The 23,148-nt window shown below is 32.9% G+C and overlaps 1 protein-coding gene across 5 annotated transcripts in view; it reads left to right on the top strand.

Annotated features, from left to right (window-relative positions):
- Positions 1-23,148, top strand: part of EPHA5 (EPH receptor A5) — a 272,484-nt gene that overhangs the window by 139,179 nt on the left and 110,157 nt on the right. For all 5 annotated transcript variants that reach the window (XM_069457146.1, XM_069457142.1, XM_069457144.1 and 2 more), the window contains exons 4-5: positions 3,602-3,757; positions 8,209-8,544. In XM_069457146.1, the coding sequence (XP_069313247.1) occupies positions 3,602-3,757; positions 8,209-8,544 (492 nt within the window). The remainder of the gene's footprint in view (positions 1-3,601; positions 3,758-8,208; positions 8,545-23,148) is intronic.

Genomic DNA, 23,148 nt, shown 5'->3' on the forward strand with positions numbered 1-23,148 from the left:
ATATGTAGGGTAGTGTTAATGGAGACAGTGAGTTTGGTAGGAAACTACATTTGAAGACTTTTTGAATATTGTGTGGAAACTTGTGGGCTATGCTAGCATTTTGTAATGAAAATAACTAGTTTCCCAAAAAGGGAACATGGTCAAATGTTGCTGAGAAATGTGTATAGTAACTGCAATCTTAAGAAAAGTAGTTTTTGTTGAGAGGTTTCAACGGAGTGAAGTGTGTTATCATGTGATTTAGAACAAGAAACTAGAGATGAATGTTTGGAACAATAATTTAAGAAATTGTTTTCTGAAGGTGGAACAAAACTCTGGTAGCTACAGGGAGAATTGGGATCAAGTGAGGTTGATAGATTTCTTGTTCGTTTTGCTTTGTTTCTGAGTATGTCAAAAGATTGCAGACACTTAAAACATTTCATCTCAGAGAGCAAAGAGGGTGTTTCTTATTCAAATAAAGATATTTTTCTTTGATAAAAGCCAGGACATGTTTTTATCTTAAATGAAAAAAGATAGAGAGGATAGGTGCAACCACATATAGGTTTGGAGATTTGATGGTAGGAAAGTGAGAACGTCCCTCTCTGATGACGTCTGTCTTCTCAACACAAAACAAATGATTGTATCAGTGGGTAGTAACAGAGCAAAGACCTTATAAGGAGTTTGAAGAAAGAAGAGAAGCTTCAAGATATTAATGTTGGTGTTGGGAAATGAAATTAGCTAAGGGAATAATACTAAGTTTGTCTAGCAGGGCTGTATACCCCATTGAGATGTACAGTTATGATTTGGATGCAATAAATAATTACAGTTTGTAATTTTTGGGGGGTAACATTGAATCACACAGTCTTTCTCTCTAAACATCTTTTTGCATTTCTTTAGCCACTTCAGGTTAAATAATGCCTTAAATATTACTCATTGTCTTTTTAACACGTTTCATGCCTAGCGTTCTCAGTCTAAGACAATGGAATCAGTATTTTCTGTGCAGTTTAAACCAAACACCTTAGAGTCATTCTTACATTTTTCCACTCACTCATCTAACTGATTAAGGTATAATGAAATCTAGTTGATTTTACCTTATTTTGATTGCTTGTATTCACCAACTCTTACCTATCTATTACCATTGGAACCACTCTTGTTAGGTAACATTGTCTCTTTTGGAGCTAATGAAATAGAAACAAAAGAGCCAATTGCCACTGTTTCTCTTCCATTCATTACCCATGCTGCTGTGGAATGATTTCATAAACACCACTTTGATCTCTTTCTTGTCCTGCTTAAAACTTTGCAGTCACTGTAAGTATATATAATTTTCATTTGACAATTATATCTTAATAAAACTGAGGGGGAAAAAAAAGAAAACAACTTTGTAATGACCTCCCTTTGCTTCTAAAATAAAGTCCCAAATACTTAATAATAAAAAATTTAAGGTTTTTGTGACCTAGTGCCCTCTGCCCTGTATAAATTTGTCTCTTCCACTTTATTCCTACTATCTTCCTGCTCAATTCCTTAGTTTCCTCTCTTCCCCTATAGTTTCTCTATCTCTTACTGTCCTTTGAATACATTTCTCCCTCTAAGGCACTGCTATACTCCTACTCAAATTGGATAATTTTCCAAATCTTTCAAATCACAGCAGAGACTTAGCTTCCTGAGGGAAGTCGTCTTTGATATTCCAGTTTAAATTAAGTGACTATGTCCACTACCATAGCTCATGCTCTTTTGTAGCATAATGATATATATAATTATTCATGTAATACCTTTAAGACTCATAAAGGTAAGGCCACAGTCTATCTTGTTTACCTCTGAACCCAGTGCAAGCAGTTTCTGGCCCACCATACCTTCTAAAAATGTTTTATCTACTTTTTGCTTACATTTATATTATTTGCTGTTTCCAAAGCTTCCATGGGAAGTTGAACAACAGTGTTGCATGTGATATCATATGGAGTATTTAACTTAAAAGGCACTAATTAAAAAGAAAAGGAATGACTTTTGTTTCATGAATAATAAATGAATTCCAAATACTCAGAACATGTGGATTGACACTTCATGTCTTTGAAAGCAAATAGTGTTTAAAGTGAGAATGGTTTTACTAAAAGGATAAAAGAAGAAAAATTGGATAACTGAGCTAAGTATGGTTGGCTGCTACAGCAATCCTATTATAAGAAAAATAATATTTTAAATCTACTCCTAATCATTTAACTACAGGAATGTCCCTAATACTATCAAAAAGCTTTTCTTATCTTTCAAATACCTTCACATTCTCTCAGAATTTATAAGAGCATTAAGGCTTTACTATCGCTATAATTAGATCTACTGAAAAAAGTACCTTCTCATTTTTGCCAATTCCTGATTATTCATGGTGATGGCAGAGAGCCTTAGCCTGGATTACGAAAACCCGAGATCACTTATAGCATATGGAAATTGGCCCCAATTCATAATGTCTATCAAAAATTTCTATTGAAATACAAGTTCACCTTTGAGCTTCAGCAAATGTGCATTGATGCTTGAATAAATACTCTTCAGTATATGTAGTGAGTTTTGAAAATAGAAAAAAAAAATAGAGTTGATTAACTTTATATAAAGTAAGCCCTAAAAGGTATTCAAACTATCAGTTTGGTGGTTTCAAGTGGCCCATACTGAGCAGTTGGAATATTAAAGTTAGGCTTTATTAGCTGCAGAGAAGAAGAAAATGAACATCTAGGAAATCCACAGAATAAAATGATTTACTTCATGAGCATTTACTTACCTGATCACCAACTTAGAAATGTTAACAAAAATATCAGGGAACATTTTTTTTTATGTGATTCTAACTAGTTCAGTTACAAGCTTCATGCTATGCCATTCATTCATGCATGCATTTCATACCACTTTTTAAACGTTTATTTTGGTCAAACTCTGTAATAACTTTTGTAAATGCAAGACTGAATAAGACATGATTTCTGCCCTTTTTAGATCATTACAATTTCTGTAGTATAAGTATTACTGATATTGGAATAGATAAATGTTGAATCAATAAGAATCTCAAAGAAAAGTTCTAAAATGGAGTAAAATGCAAAACAAATGCCAAAAATCTGACTCTTCCAATCAGTATAATATGGATGATAAACTAGTTTTTATGCGTTCTCCCCAATCTAACAGAATTTGTGAAGCTTTTAGCAACTATTAATTTATTTATTTATTCAATAACAAAATATTGAGCACCTACTGTGTATCATACCATTCTAGGAGTATATGGAATAAGTTGCATTTCTTCAACATAGTTGCAGTAATTAATAATAGAGTAAGTGAAAATTGTACACAAAGCACTGCTTCAGTTTTAAATACACATAAATATTTGCCACTTATAATTTCTTATAAGCTCCTGTAGCATAAAAATCATTAAAAATATGTACATTGCATACATGTTTAATTTAAATACTTTAAATAAATATTTGATGACCTGAATGAATAGCCTGGTATTTATGATCCAGAAGCTTATGAAAAATTCTTAAAATTGCTGCAAAGATTGTGTTGTCTGTAATCTGTGTATGCTAGTCAAAATAATGACATTATTCACAAAACAAACACTGCATCTGTTCCAGGCAAAAGCTTAGTCTCTTATTTCTTTTGACAGTGTGCAGACCTGGGTTCTTCAAAGCCTCACCTCACAGCCAGAGCTGCAGCAAATGTCCACCTCACAGTTATACCCATGAGGAAGCTTCAACCTCTTGTGTCTGTGAAAAGGATTATTTCAGGAGGGAGTCTGATCCACCCACAATGGCATGCACAAGTAAGGAAACCCATGCATATTTGGTGATGCTAACTTTCACCAGTCTGAAGAAACAGTATGATGGAGCCTGTTATATTCTATTAACATTTCCCTCTAAAACAGGCATAATGTTTAATCTTCTCTATATAATTTCCACCAAATTTCAATATCTTTGAGTAAGCATTGAAAAATTTGAGTCTCTTTTATCACTCAGTGTTAGAAGCATCCATTTTTCCCTAACTTCAAATTCAACACTTGAAATGCAGATATAGAATTCTCCCTTTTATTTTGTGGCTTATTTTAGTGTTCATGATAGACAAATAATACTTTGATAAATCCACTTCCCTATTCACATTGAACCCTTTCTTCTTCTTCTTCTTCTTCTTCTTCTTCTTCTTCTTCTTCTTCTTCTTTTCTTCTTCTTCTTGCCAGTTTCTGATCATATAAGTATGCAGCAAATGGCGCTTTCACCATCTTGTTCCAGCTTGCCCCACTAAGGTGCAAAGGTCACTGAGAAGGTCGTTATAAAAGAAGACAGGAAACAGTTCACGAACATGGGGAACCAGGGGTGGCAAATCAAACATACAAGTCACATATAAACCAATTTTTAGCTAGAGTTTTCAAGCAGCTGCTATATTTCTTGCTAGTGAGTGTCCTTAACTATTATTAGTAACATATTTGCTGATCATATAATTAGAGTAGATGAATAGTAAACATTCAATTCCAACATTTGCAGTGATGCATACACATCTCTCAATGCTTTTGGTGCTATTGTTTTTCTAGTTTTCCATATATTTCTGGGAATGTAACATTTATGCATTTGTTTACTTGATGACAGTACTTTCAGAGTTGTCCACAGTACAGTCTCTGTAGCAAATCAAACAAAAACAGAAAATGAAAGGGAAGGAAACTGAGTCTCTCCCTTCTCATAATGTTTCATTTCCATGACCTGCCTTGTTTTGCTATTTTGGGTCCCAGTAAGTTGTAATTGCTCTCAAAGATGTTCACAAAAACTTTTCCATCTCCAAATTTAAAGAGATGGTCAAATAATTGCTGTCAAATAATTGTAGATTGAAATTTCATCTGAATTTCATAGTGTCAGCAAAGCATATTTTCAGAATTCCTCAAATGATTGTTACTAATTAGCTTTACATTACTGAAGATCATTCTTTTTATCCCAACACTAATGATTTTATAAATTAGATAATTATTAGTGAAAAACATTTCCTCTTTAAATGAATAAATGACATTATTATGTACACTTTAGGGAGGATATAATTGAATGGAGAATATAAAAACTATGGATGTAATGCATTTTAGTTGCAGTGCATTTAAACAATTATTTAGATTACTGAGAGCAAAGGAATTCCCAAATTACAGGGAAAATGTTGGCTAGATAATAGAGTGGCAAATTAAAGAGAGAAAACCATGTCTTGAATTATCTTTTAAATGTTATTAATTTTCTAATTAGTATTTTCTTTAAATGGTCCAGCCATGATCTTTCTTTTTCGACATACCTGTGAGCCTCCCTTTCTGTAAATTTGTTAGATTTGGGAATTGGGGGGAGGCTGTGCATTGGTGGCAAGGGCTGCTATCACTATTTTAGGACCAAAGCCCATAGGCAAGCTTTACATTTTCTCTGTCTGCAGGTGTATGAATTTCTAATATTATGTTTGAAATGAACGCTACTTTGTATGCATTTCTCAAAAAGACTATTGGGACTCATATATAAGATCATTCTAATATGTAATCTGTGAGTGTGTGTGTCTGTTTTTAGTTGCATTCATAGTACCACAAATACTGCATATGATTCCCTTATGACTTGATTTATGTTCAGATGAAGATCTTGAACTTCACTTTGCCTTTGGCACTTTGGAATTGACTTTATGGTTTCAACTCCTTTTCATATTTTTTTTTCTGGAACATATATAGTTTTTTAATCTGGAAAACAGAATTATATAAACCTGCAGAAAAAATATCAAACTAAATTAAAACCCAAGAACCTAATGAATCTGCCTAAATCAAGGATTCTTCTCACAGTTCTGGTTTGGTTTGTATATTATATCTATTACCAGGGCAGTGGAATTTCATTACATGAATTAGTAGGTGCATTTTAGCCTGAGCCTGTACATTTTATCTCTACTTTAGGGCTTTACTTAAGTTTGAGCTTCATTTTGACTTTAGAGGTGTATGTGTCCTCATCCAAATGTTGAGGAGCTGTTAGTTGAACAGTCAGAAGAAAAGGAAAAGTCAGACTCTGATGCATTTTTATAGATTTAGAGAAGTACTAAATGTAAATATATTTCAGTTGGCAGAAAAAAAAAAACACAGAAGTTTGACATCGTTCTAAACTAGACTTATTTCAGCTATATTTTATCTTTTTCTCAGAAGTTCAGCCTGTAACTTTTGATCTCAAATTCCATTTTGTTCCATAACTTTCCACTATTAAATAAGCTGAAGTTTGTGGTAAACAATAATACTTGTATGTCCATCTTAAGTAAGTATTTCAACTTAAAAGTGACTCCTTTATTTCAAGTGTGTGAGGTTATAGTTGTGAAAAAATTCATGGGGTTCAACCATAAATATAATCAAGGGAGGGATTGTTTTGGCAAAATGTCAACTCTAGTTAGGAGGTTCTTTCATCTAAATGACATTTGATACAGCTAAATCTTAAATCCTACGTAGCTTTCTTATCACTTTAAAAATTATTCCTCAACAGTCCCGGCTTAATAAATACTAGGTAGAAATTAATGCTAATTTTTACATTTAGAACAGAAAATACATATTAGGATAACAAGCTAGATCATCCTAAGTAGCTTAATTTGTGCTTATGAATCATTCAACTACCATCATACTTTATTTTATTCCCTAAAAGGAGAGTTATATTAATATTAAGGTATCTCCAAGACAAATATAAATCTATTTTCTCTTTGAGAACATCTGATCATATATTAATAGGTGACGGAAGTTTTAACTCTAAATATCTAAGAATCGATTATAGAGGTAGGCATTATGTAATCAATTTGATTCTCTTTATTATGCTAATTATTAGTTTCAGGAATAGTTAAAATAATATGTAAAGAAGATATTGTTACCTTTTATCTGAGAAATTTTTTAAGCAATTCTAAGTGTAGATTCCATTACTTAAGTTTTAATGGAAATATTCCAGCTTATTGAAAGAAGATTCTGAATATAAAATATATTTTTAAAAGTACATCCAATTCCCATTAATATCTATACATAAACATAAAGTGTCTAAGAAATACTTCATAAAGTTAAAAAAGTTACACTAATAATATTTTAAGATGTTATGATTCTGTGAAAGTATTTGGGTTATATCATTTCTTTATTGTAGGTTATTGGAGATTGAAATTTGTTCTGCTAACCCTTCAAAATCTGTACACTTCCATTCTTCCTGTTGTAGTGCTTTTGAGGGTTATTTTAAAAATAAATTTTAGGTTTTCAATTAAATAAAATTCAAAACTTACAGAACCCTCATATAAAACAGTATCAGATAGTAGATGTTTTACTACAGGTTGTAATGTTGATCACCTACTTAAAGCCTAGTGCTTTCTTGACATCTGAGAGTTTCAAATTCTGTAGGTGATTTTATCATGTAGATATGAAATCTATTTTGAAGTAAGCTAAAGATATGTTTTTACTTGCTGCAGAATTTGTTGTCAAGAGGCCGGGCACGGTGGCTCACGCCTGTAATCCTAGCACTCTGGGAGGCCGAGGTGGGCGGATCGTTTGAGCTCAGGAGTTCGAGACCAGCCTGAGCAAGAGCGAGACCCCATCTCTACTAAAAATAGAAAGAAATTATATGGACAGCTAAAAATATATATAGAAAAAATTAGCCGGGCATGGTGGCACATGCCTGTAATCCCAGCTACTCGGGAGGCTGAGACAGGAGGATCACTTGAGCTCAGGAGTTTGAGGTTGCTGTGAGCTAGGCTGACGCCACGGCACTCACTCTAGCCTGGGCAACAAAGTGAGACTCTGACTCAAAAAAAAAAAAAAAAAAAAAAAAAAGAATTTGTTGTCAAGAGACACAAGGAAAAATCCTATTTTTACCTGTGCTCATTTCTTAGTAGATATTTCATATTTACATCACAGGTATCAATGAGGAAATGTTCACTTTAATCCCCAAAAACTTAAATATAAAACTTTATCAAACATTATTTGTACATACATTGGATTGCTCCATAATTATTTACATACACCCTTAGCAAAATATCTGCTTTTACTGAACTAGTATTATAACAATGCCAAGATAAGTCATTTCATATGGTATAAACCTCACCATTGTCCCTATAAAACTATACTAAATTTTTTCAAAGATAATTACAGATTACGACTTAAAAGATTGATTGCAAATTTGTTTTGCTTTTCCACCAGGGATTGGTGTGGTAAATGATGCCTAATTAATATCATCTTAAAATATGTTTTTCTCACTTTACTTTGCAAACCAGGACCCCCCTCCGCTCCTCGGAATGCCATCTCAAATGTTAATGAAACTAGTGTCTTTCTGGAATGGATTCCGCCCGCTGACACTGGTGGAAGGAAAGATGTGTCATATTATATTGCATGCAAGAAGTGCAACTCCCATGCAGGGGTGTGTGAGGAGTGTGGCGGTCATGTCAGGTACCTCCCCCGGCAAAGCGGCTTGAAAAACACCTCTGTCATGATGGTGGATCTGCTCGCTCACACAAACTATACCTTTGAGATTGAGGCAGTGAATGGAGTGTCCGACTTGAGCCCAGGAGCCCGGCAGTATGTGTCTGTAAATGTAACCACAAATCAAGCAGGTAAGTGTCACACCTGACCAAATTGTGTATCCTAGGCCTAGCTTTCTCAATTATCTTCACAGCTGAGGGCCAAGTTGACTGAGATCTGTGAGAGAACTTTCCAAACACCACAGGGTCAGGGCTTTAAAGCATCACACATCTCAAAATGCTTTTGTAGTTTTAAACTACAGAAGCTAAAACTCTTAGCAGATACATCCACAAAGAAAACAACAAAAATATGAGGTGTTTTAATTGCATTTTTTCATTAAAATACCTTTCTAGATCAAATCCATTTGCAGCAAAAATTTTTATCTCAAATAATTTCACAACATTCATTTTTATAGCTTAAATCTGTATTTTTTTATTGCTTTATGTCCTTCAAGTATTTTTAATTCATTAATTTAGCATGGAGCCAGGAAGGTTTTATTTACTTGTTTGCTTGTTTCCTTCACACCATAGCTGAATTTTCTTTACACATTGTAATTGTCTTTTTTAAAATAATTTCTATTGTAAAAAATGCATGAAATTAATTTTTCTTTAACATCATCTATCAAAATTAGAATAACTATGAAATATTATATAACTGCATAGTAACACATCTGTGTTTCATGTGGAAATCTTGCAATTATTGGGGAATAATTATTAGGGAGTGGAGAATACAGCCCTGTTTCAGCTACTAATTTCTTTATAACTGTCCCTCAAATATTAACTTTTAAGCAAATCAACATAGAAGAATTTTTTCTGATAAAATGAAAACTAAAGATAAACTATGGCTGATTTAATAATTCAACCTACTGTATGGCAAGAATCATTCCAAGCCTAAGAGTAATTTATAACTTGTTTTTGCTTAACAGTAGGTGTCCAGGAGTAGAAGACAAAGGTATTAAAAGCCAAAAAAGTTGTAACTTTCCTCTGTTACTTGGTCACAACTTTTATCTCAGGACCTCAAGTGGGCTATGGTCAGTGGGCACATCCTTGCCACCAATACTCATAATGAAATAAGATGTGTTTGAATGAAATCAGACTTAGCTTATATAATATTAGTGTAAGTTTATAGGTGTGGAATGATGGGGCCTATGAGGCAATGCTGTTATCAATTCACAGCTCAAATAATTAATCTGAATTGATATATCAGGTAAACCAAGTGGTTACCTCTTAAGGATAAGAAAATGTACGGGTTTGAGTTCATAGTTTCTTCAAATTGATAAGGCAGAGGGAAATATTCAAGATTACCCTAGATGCTATAAGCATGTGAGTAATGCAATAAGAATCATTCTGGTAAATCGATGCCTCCCAATTTGTTCTTTTTGCTTAAAATTGCTTTTGCTATGTGGTGTCTTTTCTACTTCCATATAAAGCATAGAATTATTTTTTATAGATCTGTGAAAAATGATGTTGGTATTTTAGTAGGCATTGCATTGAATCTGCAGATCACTTTGGGTATAAACATTTTAACAATGCTGATTCTGCTGACCCATGAGCATGGTATGGTTTTCCACCTGTTTATGTCCTCTGCTATTTCTTTCCTCAATGTTTCGTAATTCTCCCTGTAGAAGTCATTCACCTCCTCAGTTAAATATATTCCTAGGTATCTCATTTTCTTTATTGCTATTGTAAAGGGTATTCAGTTTGACTGTTGTCAGCATATAGGAATGCTGATTTCTGTACCTTGATTTTGTACCCTGAGACTTTGCTGAATTTGTTTATCAATTCCAGTAGTCTCATGGCAGAATCTTTGGGGTTTTCTTGATATAAGATCATATTGCCAGCAAAGAGCAATAGTTTGACCTCTTCTGCCCCCATTTGGATGCCCTTGATTTTCTTCTCTTGTCTGATCGCTCTGGCTAGGACTTCCAGTACTATGTTGAATACAAGTGGTGATAGAGGGCAACCTTGTCTGGTTCCAGTTCTAAGCAGGAATGCTTTCAATTTTTCCCCATTCATATGATATTGGCTGTGGGTTTGTCGTGTATGGTTCTTATCATTTTTTAGCTAAGTCCTGTCTATGCCTATTTTGTTAAGCATGCTTATCATAAAAGGGTACTGAATTTTGCCAAATGCTTTTTCTGCATCTGTTGAGAGCATCATATGATATTTATTTTCATTTCTCTTTATGTGTTCAATTACATTTATAGATTTGCATATTTTGAACCACCCCTGCATCTCTGAGATGAAGCCTACTTGACCGTGATGGATTATTTTTTTGAGAAGCACCTGAATTTGGTTTGCTAAGATTTTGTTGAGAATTTGCATCTATATTCATAAGGGATATTTGTCTGTAGTTTGTGTGTGTGTGTGTGTGTGTGTCCATTCCTGGTTTTGGTATCAGGGTGATGTTGGCTTCATAAAACACACTGGGGAGGATTCCTTCCTTCTCAATGTTGTGGAATAATTTCTTTAGGGTATGTACCAGTTCTTCTTTGTAGGTCTGGTAAAATTTGAGTATGAAACCATCTGGCCTAGGACTTTTCTTTTCAGGACGTTTTTTATTGCTGCTTTAATTTCAGTATTTGATATTGGACTGTTGAGGAATTCTTTTGCTTTCTGATTGAGCCTAGGGATGCTGTGTGTTTCTGAGAATTTGTCCATTTCCTTCACATGTTCAAGTTTATGTGCATAGAGGTTTTTATAGCATTCATAGATGATACTTTGTATTTCTGTGGTATCAGTTTTAACTTCTCCTTTTTCCTGATTGAGCTGATTAGAGTCCTTTTCTGCTTCACGTTAATCTAGCAAGATGTATGCAAATTTTGTTTATTTTGGGGGGCTACAGTAAATAGAACAACATGGTACTGGCACAAGAACGGAGACATAGACCAATGGAACAGAACTGAGAACACAGTTATAAAACCATCCTCATATAGCCATCTAATCTTTGACAAAACAGACAAAAACATACACTGGAGAAAAGAACCTTTAATCAGTGAATGCTGCTGGGAAAATTGAATAGCCACATATAGAAGACTGAAATTGATCCACACCTCTCACCTCAGAATAATCAACTCACGGTGAATAACAGACTTAAACCTAAGACATGAAACTATAAGAATTCTAGAAGAAAATGTTTGAAAAACTCTTAGAAATGTTGGTCTAGGGAAAGAATTTATGAACAAGACCCCAAAGGCCATCACAGCAACAGTAAAAATAAATAAATGGGACCTGATCAAATTAAAAAGCTTCTGCACAGCCAAGGAAACATGAGAGCAAACAGACAACCTACTGAATGGGAGAAAATATTCACATGCTACACATCTGATGAAGGGCTGCTAAGTAGAATCTGTATAGAACTCAGGAAAATCAGCAAGAAAAAAATCAAAGAATCCCATTAAAAAGTGGGTAAAGGACATGAACAGAAACTTTTCAAAAGAAGATAGACTAATGGCCAACAAACATATGCCAAAATGCTCAACATTTCTAATCCTCAGGGAAATGCACATCAAAACTACAATGAGATATCACTTAACTCCAGTGAGAATGGCCTTTATCCAAAAGTCCTAAAAAAATAAGTGTTTGTGTGAATGAAGACAGATAGGAACACTCATACACTGCTGGTGGGACGGCAAACCAGTACAACCTCTGTGGATAGTAATATGGAGATACCTCAAAGAGCTGCAAATAGAAGTACCATTTGATCCAGCAATCCCATTACTGGGCATCTATACAAAGGAACAAAAGGCATTCTATAAAAAAGACATCTTCACTAGAATGTTTCTAGCAGCACAATTCACAATTGCAAAGATGTCGAAACCACCTAAGTGCTCATCAATACATGAGTGGATTAATAAAATGTGGTATATGTGTACCATGAAGTTCTACTCAGCCACAAAAAACAATGATGATCTAGCACTTCTTGTATTATCCCGGATAGAGCTGGAGCCCATTCTTCTAACTGAAGTATCACAAGAATGGAAAAACAGGCACCACATGTACTCACCATTAAATTAACTGATTAACACTTATGTGCACATATGGTACTAACATTCCTTGGGTGTCAGGCAGGTGGGAGTGGGAGGAGGAGATGGGTATGTTCATACCTAATGGGTGCGGTGCATGCTGTCTGGGGGATGGACACATTTGAAGCTCCTATTCGGGTGGAGCAATGACAATAGAGGTAACCTAAACATTTGTAGCCATATAATATGCTGAAATAAATAAACAAACAAATAAACAGGACATACCACAAAAAGAAAAATAAATAAAATAAAAGATAAAAAAAGGATCATTCTGAACACTCTACATGTTCTTATCTACATTGAATACACAGTATTTTTTCCATTGCAGAAAATATACACACATATATGTCACGTTCCTCAGTGAATTTTTATTTTTACCATATATTACCTAACCTAAGGTGGAACTAATAGAAGTGTTAAAGAGATAAACAGTAATACTGAAAACAATTTTGCCCCAGTATAGACTGAGCTGTAGTCAATGCTAACATATATTGATTTTCCATCCCAGTTATCTATATGTCACAAATTTTCATTAAATGTGAACTCTCTTACCATATTAAAGAAATACTGTCTTTAAACCTATGGTTTCAGGCTTCTTATGAAACATATTTCAACTTTACTTGGTTCTATATATGAATCTTTCATTAACATATTGTAAGCATATTGAACAATCACTAATGGTTGTGTTTCTTTGGGAGAAAATTCTCTAGCTTGTATAACCTTAACTTGGTTGAAAGATATTTCTTTGAATATCTTTGCTAGAGACAGGAAATGAGTGATGTTGATGTATAAAGTTTTAAATATTTTTGGAATTTTTCAAATAATTCTATACTAAATTTTTTATGTTTTTTTAATTAAGGATTGAGACATAGAGCCCTGATTGTAATTCATAGATTGGTTTGGGTTTTATTATTTAAAGTCAGCTGGTTAGCTAGCCTTAGCCTACTTTGTTAACCTCTCTTTCTTAGACCCTCTAGTCTTGAAAAAAGGGTCCACAGAGAATGACTGAACCCATTCTAGGCAGAAATTTTATATACTGTGTTATTTAATGGCAATTGATGGTATTTTCAATCTTTAATGGGTTTAAGAATTACCTGTGTATGTTTGTTAAAATATATTCTCATGGACTGTAGATCCTGAATTAATGATTCAGTATATCCAAGGTAGGGGCCAGGAATCTGCATATTTTCACACACACACAGAGCTAGTGATTTTGATGCAGTGGCTGTCTGGCCCACAATTTGAGAAAAATTACACTTGCAAAAGGTTCTGATATTTATTTTTCTATATCTTCTCTCTAGGGAAATGGTGATAACCCTTAATCAGATTTGCTTGATGTTACTTTGCTCAAAATCTCCCTGCAAAATACCTGATGACAATCTATTTTTACACCAGCAATGAGTTTGTTAATGCTGTCCTTTTTCTCTCTAATCTTGATACTCTATTCTCCCCACTGCTGACCTGGAAGCTAGTTTTAAACTCTACTTTTGTGTCAATTCTAGTTGGAAACTGATTCACTGTTCAACATAAACATGGTCAATGATCCATTTCTTCTGTGAATCATCAAACATTTTTGTGGCTTAGCTGAAAATCAGAGCTACTCAGTTATTGAACTATTCAATCATTCATCTCATTGGCATGTATGCTATGACCATATTTGCATAAAGATGCATATTGTAAATTGATATGCATAGAATATCAACTTGTTTAAGGCCTTACTTTGAAATGCCATTGCCCTTTATTACTAGTCCTAGGGAACAGTTTTTAAAGCATTCACAATGGTCTGGCATCCTGTAAATCTTCTTAGTGTGCTGTGTAGATGTAGTGTAATACTGAACCCACAGATGCAAAATCATGTTTAAATCAAGAATATGCATGTGTCTTCTTTTAGATTCTAAATAAAGTTTACTTAGAATACACAAACTTGTTTTTTGCCCAGCACATTGAAATAATTTGTTCATGTGTTTTTTCTGGTACTGATTGTCAAACACGAAGTATTTATTCAACACTTCCTGCAAACATTATAATTAATTTAACATTTTGAAAGACACTAAAGTAGTCTAAGGCATGCTCTATCTTTAGAGGATTTTATTTTTCCACTGAAGAATTAAAGAATTGAATAATAAAACAATTAGAAAGGAATTAATGGCAATCGCGCATTAAGCTCATAGTAATAGCGTCAAATTTAGTACCTTTGAGTGACAATATGGATTGATTTGTTGACTTCACAATGTCTTTTCTTCTCTACATTTTGCCTCCTTTATCATACGCACATATCTGTGGAGGCATTCACTCAAATCTACTTGGGTTCAATATATAGTTGCATGTATTAAAATTGATGATAAACCATTTTGCAACTGCTCTTATGTTTATTTATATGGTTATGCCTTATTTGGAGAGCATCAATGCCAGCACAATAGATATTTACTGATAAATTACCTTTTGTTCAATGATATATTAAAACAAAATGAAGTGAGAAAAGAAACATCTCAAGAATATTTGACTTACTGTGGGTATTTTCACTTAATCTATTGCATTTGATTTTATTAATAACTGACAGTTCATTTTATACATTATTGAAATACAGTCATAGCCACTTACCTATTTTCTGGTTTGACACCAAGCCATCAGGATCTACTTTATCAGAACAAGCATCTAGCTTGAGGTTTTTTGAAGGTGTGAAATGTTTTTCATTAAACAAAACATACTTAAGTGCTGGGTTGTTTTTTTTTTTTTTTTTTTCCTGAGACAGAGTCTCACTCTGTTGCCTGGGCTAGAGTGAGTGCCGTGGCGTGGCGTCAGCCTAGCTCACAGCAACCTCAAATTCCTGGGCTTAAGCGATCCTACTGCTTCAGCCTCCCGAGTAGCTGGGACTACAGGCATGCGCCACCATGCCCAGCTAATTTTTTCTATATATATTTTTAGTTGGCCAGATAATTTCTTATATTTTTTTTTAATAGAGACGGGGTCTCGCTCTTGCTCGGGCTGGTCTCGAACTATCTATGCTTAGAAAACTACTGCTTTAGGCTATGAGACTTTTCATTGACCAAAAAATAATAATGTAGAAAAAATAATACATGTAGAAAAAATATTGACTTCAAATTTCGAGTTCTTGATTCCTCATCTGAGATAAATATTTTAAAATGATTCTTAGCAAATACTAGCTCATGGAAATAGACTATATTCTCACATAAAAGGGAAGTATGTTTCTACAATAGAAGAAACAGGGAAGAAAGACATTATTTTCTTAATATTTAACTGAAAGATTGTTTACTAATATATTGTTTTTATCAATTATAGTATGTCATTCAATTCATACAATGACCTTATGACATCAGTATAGTGTTTTCCCTACTTAACGGAAAAGGACACTGAGCTTGGGTAACTTGCCTAAGTCACAGATCTTCCAAGGAGAAGATCCAGTATACAACCCAAGCATCTGTGGATTGAACTCAGTTTTGTTAACCAAAACAGTATGCCATTGCTTCATATAAAGCCCAGTGTGCCGCTCCATCCATCCATTCTTACTGAAGAAGTGAATGCGTTGTGTTTATTTCAGTTCACAAGTGAGGGCACATGTAGCTTATTAAAATGTTTGTTTTTCCTACCTTTAAGAATAATTTTAGTGTATTTGGAGATGGGTTCTCAGGATATCATTTCTTTCTCTCTGTTCTTTTGTTAGTTACACTGATTCACATTATACCCTAATAATGTAGATATTTACTGCTACAATAAAACATGAAATGAACTTTTGAGGTTATGCATTTTCAGGTACTCAGCAGTTTAATCAGATTGAAAGGAAGGAAGTAATGACTTTATGTATATCAACTCGCTTCCATGGTTAGAAATGGAAAGAAAATTTTCATGTATTACTAATCAACTCTGGTAAAGTGGATTGGTGACATATTATAAATCAGATAACAGCGGTGTATGTGTGTGCGTGTGTGTTTATTTTACAGCTGATATCCTTTGATAGATTTATATTTAACTAAAATAATTGTGTTTTTATGCACTTTCTATGTTGATGAGAATTTTAATTAAACATTTCCAAGATCTATTAATTAATTGGCTTCCTTCAAGCTCTCCTATCATAAATTAAGCAGCACATGAGATTAGTTAGAAATACTACAGTCTTGTTGTGACACACTAATCAGCATTAACATTTCATCAATGATTCTAAAACAAAGTGGATGGTTTTCCTTATTATTGGTCTTTACCAAATTGGAGAAAATAGAGCAGCTTCCACATCAAGCTTAGAATCATGTGGTATTTTAAGCTACTATTTCCTTTTCTTCCACTCCCATGAAGTTCAAGAAAATTGAAAAACAGAGTAAAGAAGAGTTCAGAAATAGAACCATAGAAATTAACACTGTGAAATCTGCTGAAGAAAGCAGAGGCAGTAAAGATCTTCCTCTGGTATAGAAATTCCTTTTGCTGTCTTCTAAGAGGTTTCCATTCTTTCAGTGCCAGACTAGCAGAACTCTGTTAGGGTATTCACTCTGATTGTACCTATTTTCAAGCAAATTTGCATAGTAGTTGTTCATACTGATTCATCCTTCTCCTTTTAACAAGTTTCTCCCTCCTCCCTCAACTTTCCTTTTGGCAGCCTCTACTATCCAGCTAGGTGGGAAAAATAAGGTCCTTTTGAATGGCTCTAAAATCTGATCTTTACTTAAAAAGGAGGGGAGAAAAATCTTCCCAATTCAGTTAATAAACTTGAAGATATACAGCTAATAGATTCATATATAAGACACAAGTTTGGAACTCAGTTTTCAGTTGTTATGGTGGACATAATGTTTTTGATAATCTCAATAATTCTTCAGAATGTGAGAAAACCTATCATGTGTGTTTGGGGGCATTTGTGTCCAAATTCAGAAATAGAAACAAGGTTCAGAAAATTGTTCATCGTTTTTGTTTGTTTGTTTGTTTTGCTTGCATCAACAATTTTTAACACATTGATATGGCTTCATCACAGTGTTAAAATAAATTTACCTTACTTAAGTTATGAGCAGATGCCTGTTTCTTATGAGAAGTTACTTCTAGCAGCCACTCAAGGATTGTCAATATTTATGATAGGTATTCTTAAGAGCTAGAGAGAAAAACTAATAGCAAAGAACAAGAAAGGGCAGGGCTAATGCCCAGCTGTTTGCCTCTGTGAACCCTAGTAAACTGATCTGTGAACTGAAATTTAGGTGATGATCCACTAACAAGAGGAAAGAATTTTCATTTTCTCAAAATGTGTGTTTGAGAGAAAGAGGGAGAGAGAGTGTCAGGGCTGAGAAAGAAAGGAGGTCTACTCCCTCTACTTAAAATGGGTTAATTTCTGAAAGTCTATTCATAATTCATTTCTTCAAAATAACTGAGAAAGTTTCAAGTTTGCAATTTTGAATGCACTTTCACTGTATAGTACTTGCAGTTTGTGTTTTAAAGTTTTAAAACCAAACTTTTGCTGTTCTGTCTCATCAATTTAAGTTGTAAAGGACATCATTTTCTAAAACATACTGGTTTCATCCACTATAAAATTTGTTGACGCAGGTCAACTCTTCCTTAATAAACTCCAAGTGTCAGGATGCATTTTTGAGCAGTTACATTATCTGATAGACTTACTTTAAAAATGTGTGCATTCTAAAGGCTGTCGACCCTATGGAAACATCTGTGGCTATAAATCAGAGTTGCCTAACTTAAAGCATTTTCAACATCCTTACCCTTTAACTAGAACAAGTCCTAGCCTTTTTCCTGCATTAACGTTTGTTCAGTGGGCATCTGACATTGATTGGTACTTCTGGACACACAGTGAAGAGATTTTTCATTGGATAAAGTACTTTTCTTTCATATTTGCTGAGGGTCCATTGACCATTGCATAGGACCAACACTTTTCATATGATCAAGGGTTTGCTCTTTGTACTTCAGAATTTTATTACTGTCCAGTGTTTAATTATTTCAACATATGTAAATGTATACTATTTTTCCTTTTGGTCATCATTAATGTTTTAATCTCTTTTTTACCATTGCAATAATACATCTGTTTTTATCTGGCACTTTCTTTGCTTCTGTTTCTTTTGCAGTCAAATATGTAAAATTAAAAACGTTCTTGAAATATTTCATAACTAATAAAATGCCCAGCAAACATGTACGATATCTAACAACCAGATGGGTTTTACTTAAATGATGGCCCACAACATCCATCATCATTAGAACTTAGCCTTGTTCACATCAAATTGTGAAGTCAGAAATACATGATCAAAATTAGCTTAAAAGAGAAAGCAATGATTTAGTTGTCTAGTAAGCAATCAAATACAATCATTATGCTCTACCCACGTCTCTTTCTTGTTCTCTCTCTCTCTGTATGCATATACAGTTTAGTTCAAAACTTTCACAAATTTCAAAAATGTCTAAGTCACTTTGGCTAAGTTTTGCTTTGAAAATATAATATCTTATGCACTTGTTTATTTACAAAATCTAGAATGTTTTAGAGATTTGATGGAACCAGAAAAAGCCATGCTGTTTTTGTGATGTAAGTATATTATCCACACTAGTCTGAATTTAGGTACTATTAATTCCATAAATTTAATAAGTATTTTTCCTCTTATTCTTGATCATGTTGAAAGAATGCAATGCTTTTCCAGGGCAGTGTCATTGATCTAAAGAGTTAGTGGAGAATTAAAGATCTTAACATTAATTCATTTTCATATATTCTGCAGAGAAAGACATGGCAGCTCGCAAAAACATGTTTAAAAATGTTATTGGTTAGTAAAATATTTAGTGATTTGTGTAGATTTTCATTATGTTAATTTTGCAGTATCATTTCTTCTACACACAAACAACTTAAGAGCATGTTATCTTTCTTGAATATTTTAATTAGGATTCTTAAGTGAGTGTAATTTTTCATGTGTGCTGGTATAGTAAAATTAGAGATAAAATCAGCTTACATTATGAGTACCAAAAAATGATTATCCATGGAACACAATATTGCAAAACTACATACATTTAACTTGTAATTGCATGGCAGGCAAAGGGATTTGAAAGGAATTCCTTTTCTTTTATTCATTACAATTCAGATAATCATGCTCATTTATTGCAACACAGTTTCTCCTTTTAAGTTTTTCTGAGTTACTAAAACCATTGCTTATATGAACAAAGATTGGAGAAAAAAGTTCCTAGAAACTATTACGCAGTTAAAATGGGAAACATAGCAAAGAAAATAGTGCTTACCAGATCAGCACATTTTATTTTTCTAGTTTGGAGGGAATTTTTCTTCTTTTTTACAAAAAATAATTTGTTATTGCACCTGAAATATATAGCTGCTAAATAGAATACAGAATTAATACAGTGCACAAACCATTGTAGCTCTGAATCTTTTGAACATTCTAATTTCCTTATCATTTCTGCTTTAATCTTTTCAACCTAAAAACTACTCATTTTAGTTTTTTTGCTTACATTCAAGGAAAATCACAGTTTAAGTGAATGTGTATATGTTTACTTTCTGATTTTCAGTTTATGACTTCCAACAGCCATAGAATATTTTGTTTTATTTTGTATTTTAGCTGAGCTAAATAATATAGTTTTTATTAAACAATAATCAGTCTTCATCATAAGTTTACTTAAAATAGCTACCTCTTCCCTTCTTTTACCATAATGTATGTGTGTGTGTGCATGCAACTTAATGGAGAACATTACAGATTAAGTTTTCTGACATAACCCAGCATTTAAAACAACACTTATATATGAATTACCTTCTCACTGACTTAAAAATAGGCATGTTAATTTATTTGATATTGATTACAAAAGTTAAATATCTCATATGGAACAAGTATGTATTCATCTCTATTTAAAGACTTATACAGAAATTGGTTACAAATTTTATCTCCTGTCACAATAAATAGTAATCACTGAACTGGTTAAAAATAACTTACCAGGAAAATATACAGGCATGATCAGTAGCATTTTGAATAAAAGCTGGCAAGTACATGAAATTTTTAATGGAATTTAGTTTTTTCTCTATAGTCCATTTTCCTAATGATTCTAAACTATTTCACCAGATACATTTTCCCACCTACCCAAATCTCACCATCACCCGTAAGATAATTTTAAAGAAATTAAATATTAGCTTTTGCTAACAAAATAATATGACTTCATTGAAAATTTAAAGGAGAAAATGATAATAATTAAACTAGAGGGAAGAAAAAGAATCCTCATGGCAGCATGCAGTCAACTAAATTATCTGTTTCTGATTCCTCTTAAAAGTTTTCACAGACTATTCACATTAGTGTCACATTCATCCTTCCTTGTAATTGGCAACACACACAATCATTCATAAGCATCTGACATGCTTATGTACATGTATATGAATACCTGACCACAATATTAGGCCTATTTAGGTTATTCCAGGAATCTTTCCATGTCAGTGCTTTTATATAATTTTTTAAAAATCTAGTGTTAATTGCTCCTGACTATAGTTATGAAAAATTATAACTTTAATACTTTTGATAAAATAGTTTATGCTGAGCGACATATTTGACTCATATTACATTGCTATTTAATTGTTTCTTACCTATGAATTCCTATAGAACCTATTAAAAGCATATAAAAGTGTAATCCTATCTTTTAATGTCATATTTAGATGCCATAACTATGTTTCCTAAACCTGCTTTTTACATAACTTTGAATCTATGCAACCAGACTGTGCTATAATCAATGGCTAGAAAAAAAGGAAAGTGTTTACTCTTGTATATATTCAGGATTGTAAAATGTGGTTAAAATGTAATAAAATGGCATTTTTAAGGGTTTTCTTCAAAATGATTTAATTTTTTAATTTAAAAAAAGACGATTTGAAGATACTTTGGGACATACTGTAAGAACAAATATGAATTATCCTCTTTCTTTTCAATTTTTAAAAAAATATAAATGAAAAATTTGAAATCTAATATTGACTTTTGACAAGTCAATATATGTGATGCAAACTATCTCACAGAAAGAAGCTACTTCTCATACAAAAGCGATTGAAGCCACCTGTTCTGTTAGCCGGGCTTTATCCTGTAACAATGGATACTTCTGAACAGCCTCTAGGGTGCCCTGTAAGTCTTTGAAGCATCATTAGAAGGTCTGGGGTGAAGAATAAAGTTTCACTGTTTGTGTTCCAGGCATTAGTCAAAATGGGAAAGATTTTTCCTCTCATGCATGAATACTCTTTTGAGATTGTATAAAGTTATACTTAAAGAAGCAAAGCACTACTCATGTTTCAATTTTAAGACAGAGGGCAAAGAAGAAAAAAAATAATTTAGGATTTGGACTGATGAATTAGTTGCCACAATTATTTTGAGTTGCTTTGGGAATATTATACTTTTTTTTTCTGATAAGAATGTGAACAAATTAATGATTTGGGAGATTAAATGGGGAAATCAATATGTTGGTACCTTCATTCTGTCAGGGAGAATAGACTGATTACCAAGTATACCACTTTCATACTTTAACCTAGACATTGGACCAGTATTTTAATTATCTGAAAATTTAATGATTTGATATGATGAATAATTAGAGAGAGAAAAGAGGTTTATAATATTTCACATTACTGTATATTTACTGTTCTGCTTTGAATGTGCAAGTTAAACAAGTGTTTAAAAATGTAATGTTTGTCCATTTAGTTATAAACTCCATAACCATATACTCCATTATAAGAGGGAAATATATTCTGTTTTGAACAATTTGCAAATAAATTTAAAATGTACCTATAGCAAATTTAAATCATAAATCAAAATACTAAACTCCGAAGTGTTTAAAATATAGAATGATTTAAAGGTAACACAGCCCTTGGTTTATTGATAACCTATAAAAATCTATATATATCCCAATCATGGACAAAGAAAATAAGAAACACTTGTGGACTGGAAAAAGAATCCAAAGAAGTATTTTATTTATTAGCAGTATAGAATAAATGATAAAACATAGTAAAATTGCTAAATGGAAGTCTTCTAAAACCCATCACTCTTTGTTTGCTTGTTTTTCTGTATTACTTCAACAAAATAAAATGTTAAATGGCTAATTCAAACACAAACTGAGAAAAATCTATTTTTATAGGTATCCATACACATAAGAAATGTCTAAGGACAGAATAGTTTTAAGTTCTTGAGAAAACAATACAAATACTCTTAAAAGAAACCAAAAAAATGCATCAATATTTGGAGTTGCCACTTTTTATTCAATAAATAGTAGTGAGGTAGTAATATAATATACAAAAAATACAAAAAAAGTAAATATTGGCTGCAGTGGCCAAAAAATAAAGTAAAATAAAATGTGTTCCAGAATGAGAAAGTAAATCTATAGGTAGTGCACTATTTTAGCTGAACTTATGGGAAGCAAACAGGTATATTTAGTAGTTCTATACTTGTGATTAAAACAATAAGAAAATAGACAAAAAACACAACAAATCACAATGACAACAACAAGTAAATCAATCAGTGTTCCTAGGAAACTGCAGGGAAAAAAACCCACATTTATTGAAGGCTAACTGTGCAAAATTAAGTCAATCCCTTCGCCTGTTTGAACTTAATTTCACTCATTTGGTAAAACAAAACAATATGCACATAAAAGATATTATCTACGTAAGTCCTTTTATCAGTGTACTATGCATAGTAAGCATCTACTACATAGAGCTTTGATTTCCTCTTTTCTACTG

This window comes from Eulemur rufifrons, chromosome 24 (genome assembly GCF_041146395.1).
Source record: "Eulemur rufifrons isolate Redbay chromosome 24, OSU_ERuf_1, whole genome shotgun sequence".
NCBI classification, from domain to species: Eukaryota; Metazoa; Chordata; class Mammalia; order Primates; family Lemuridae; genus Eulemur; species Eulemur rufifrons.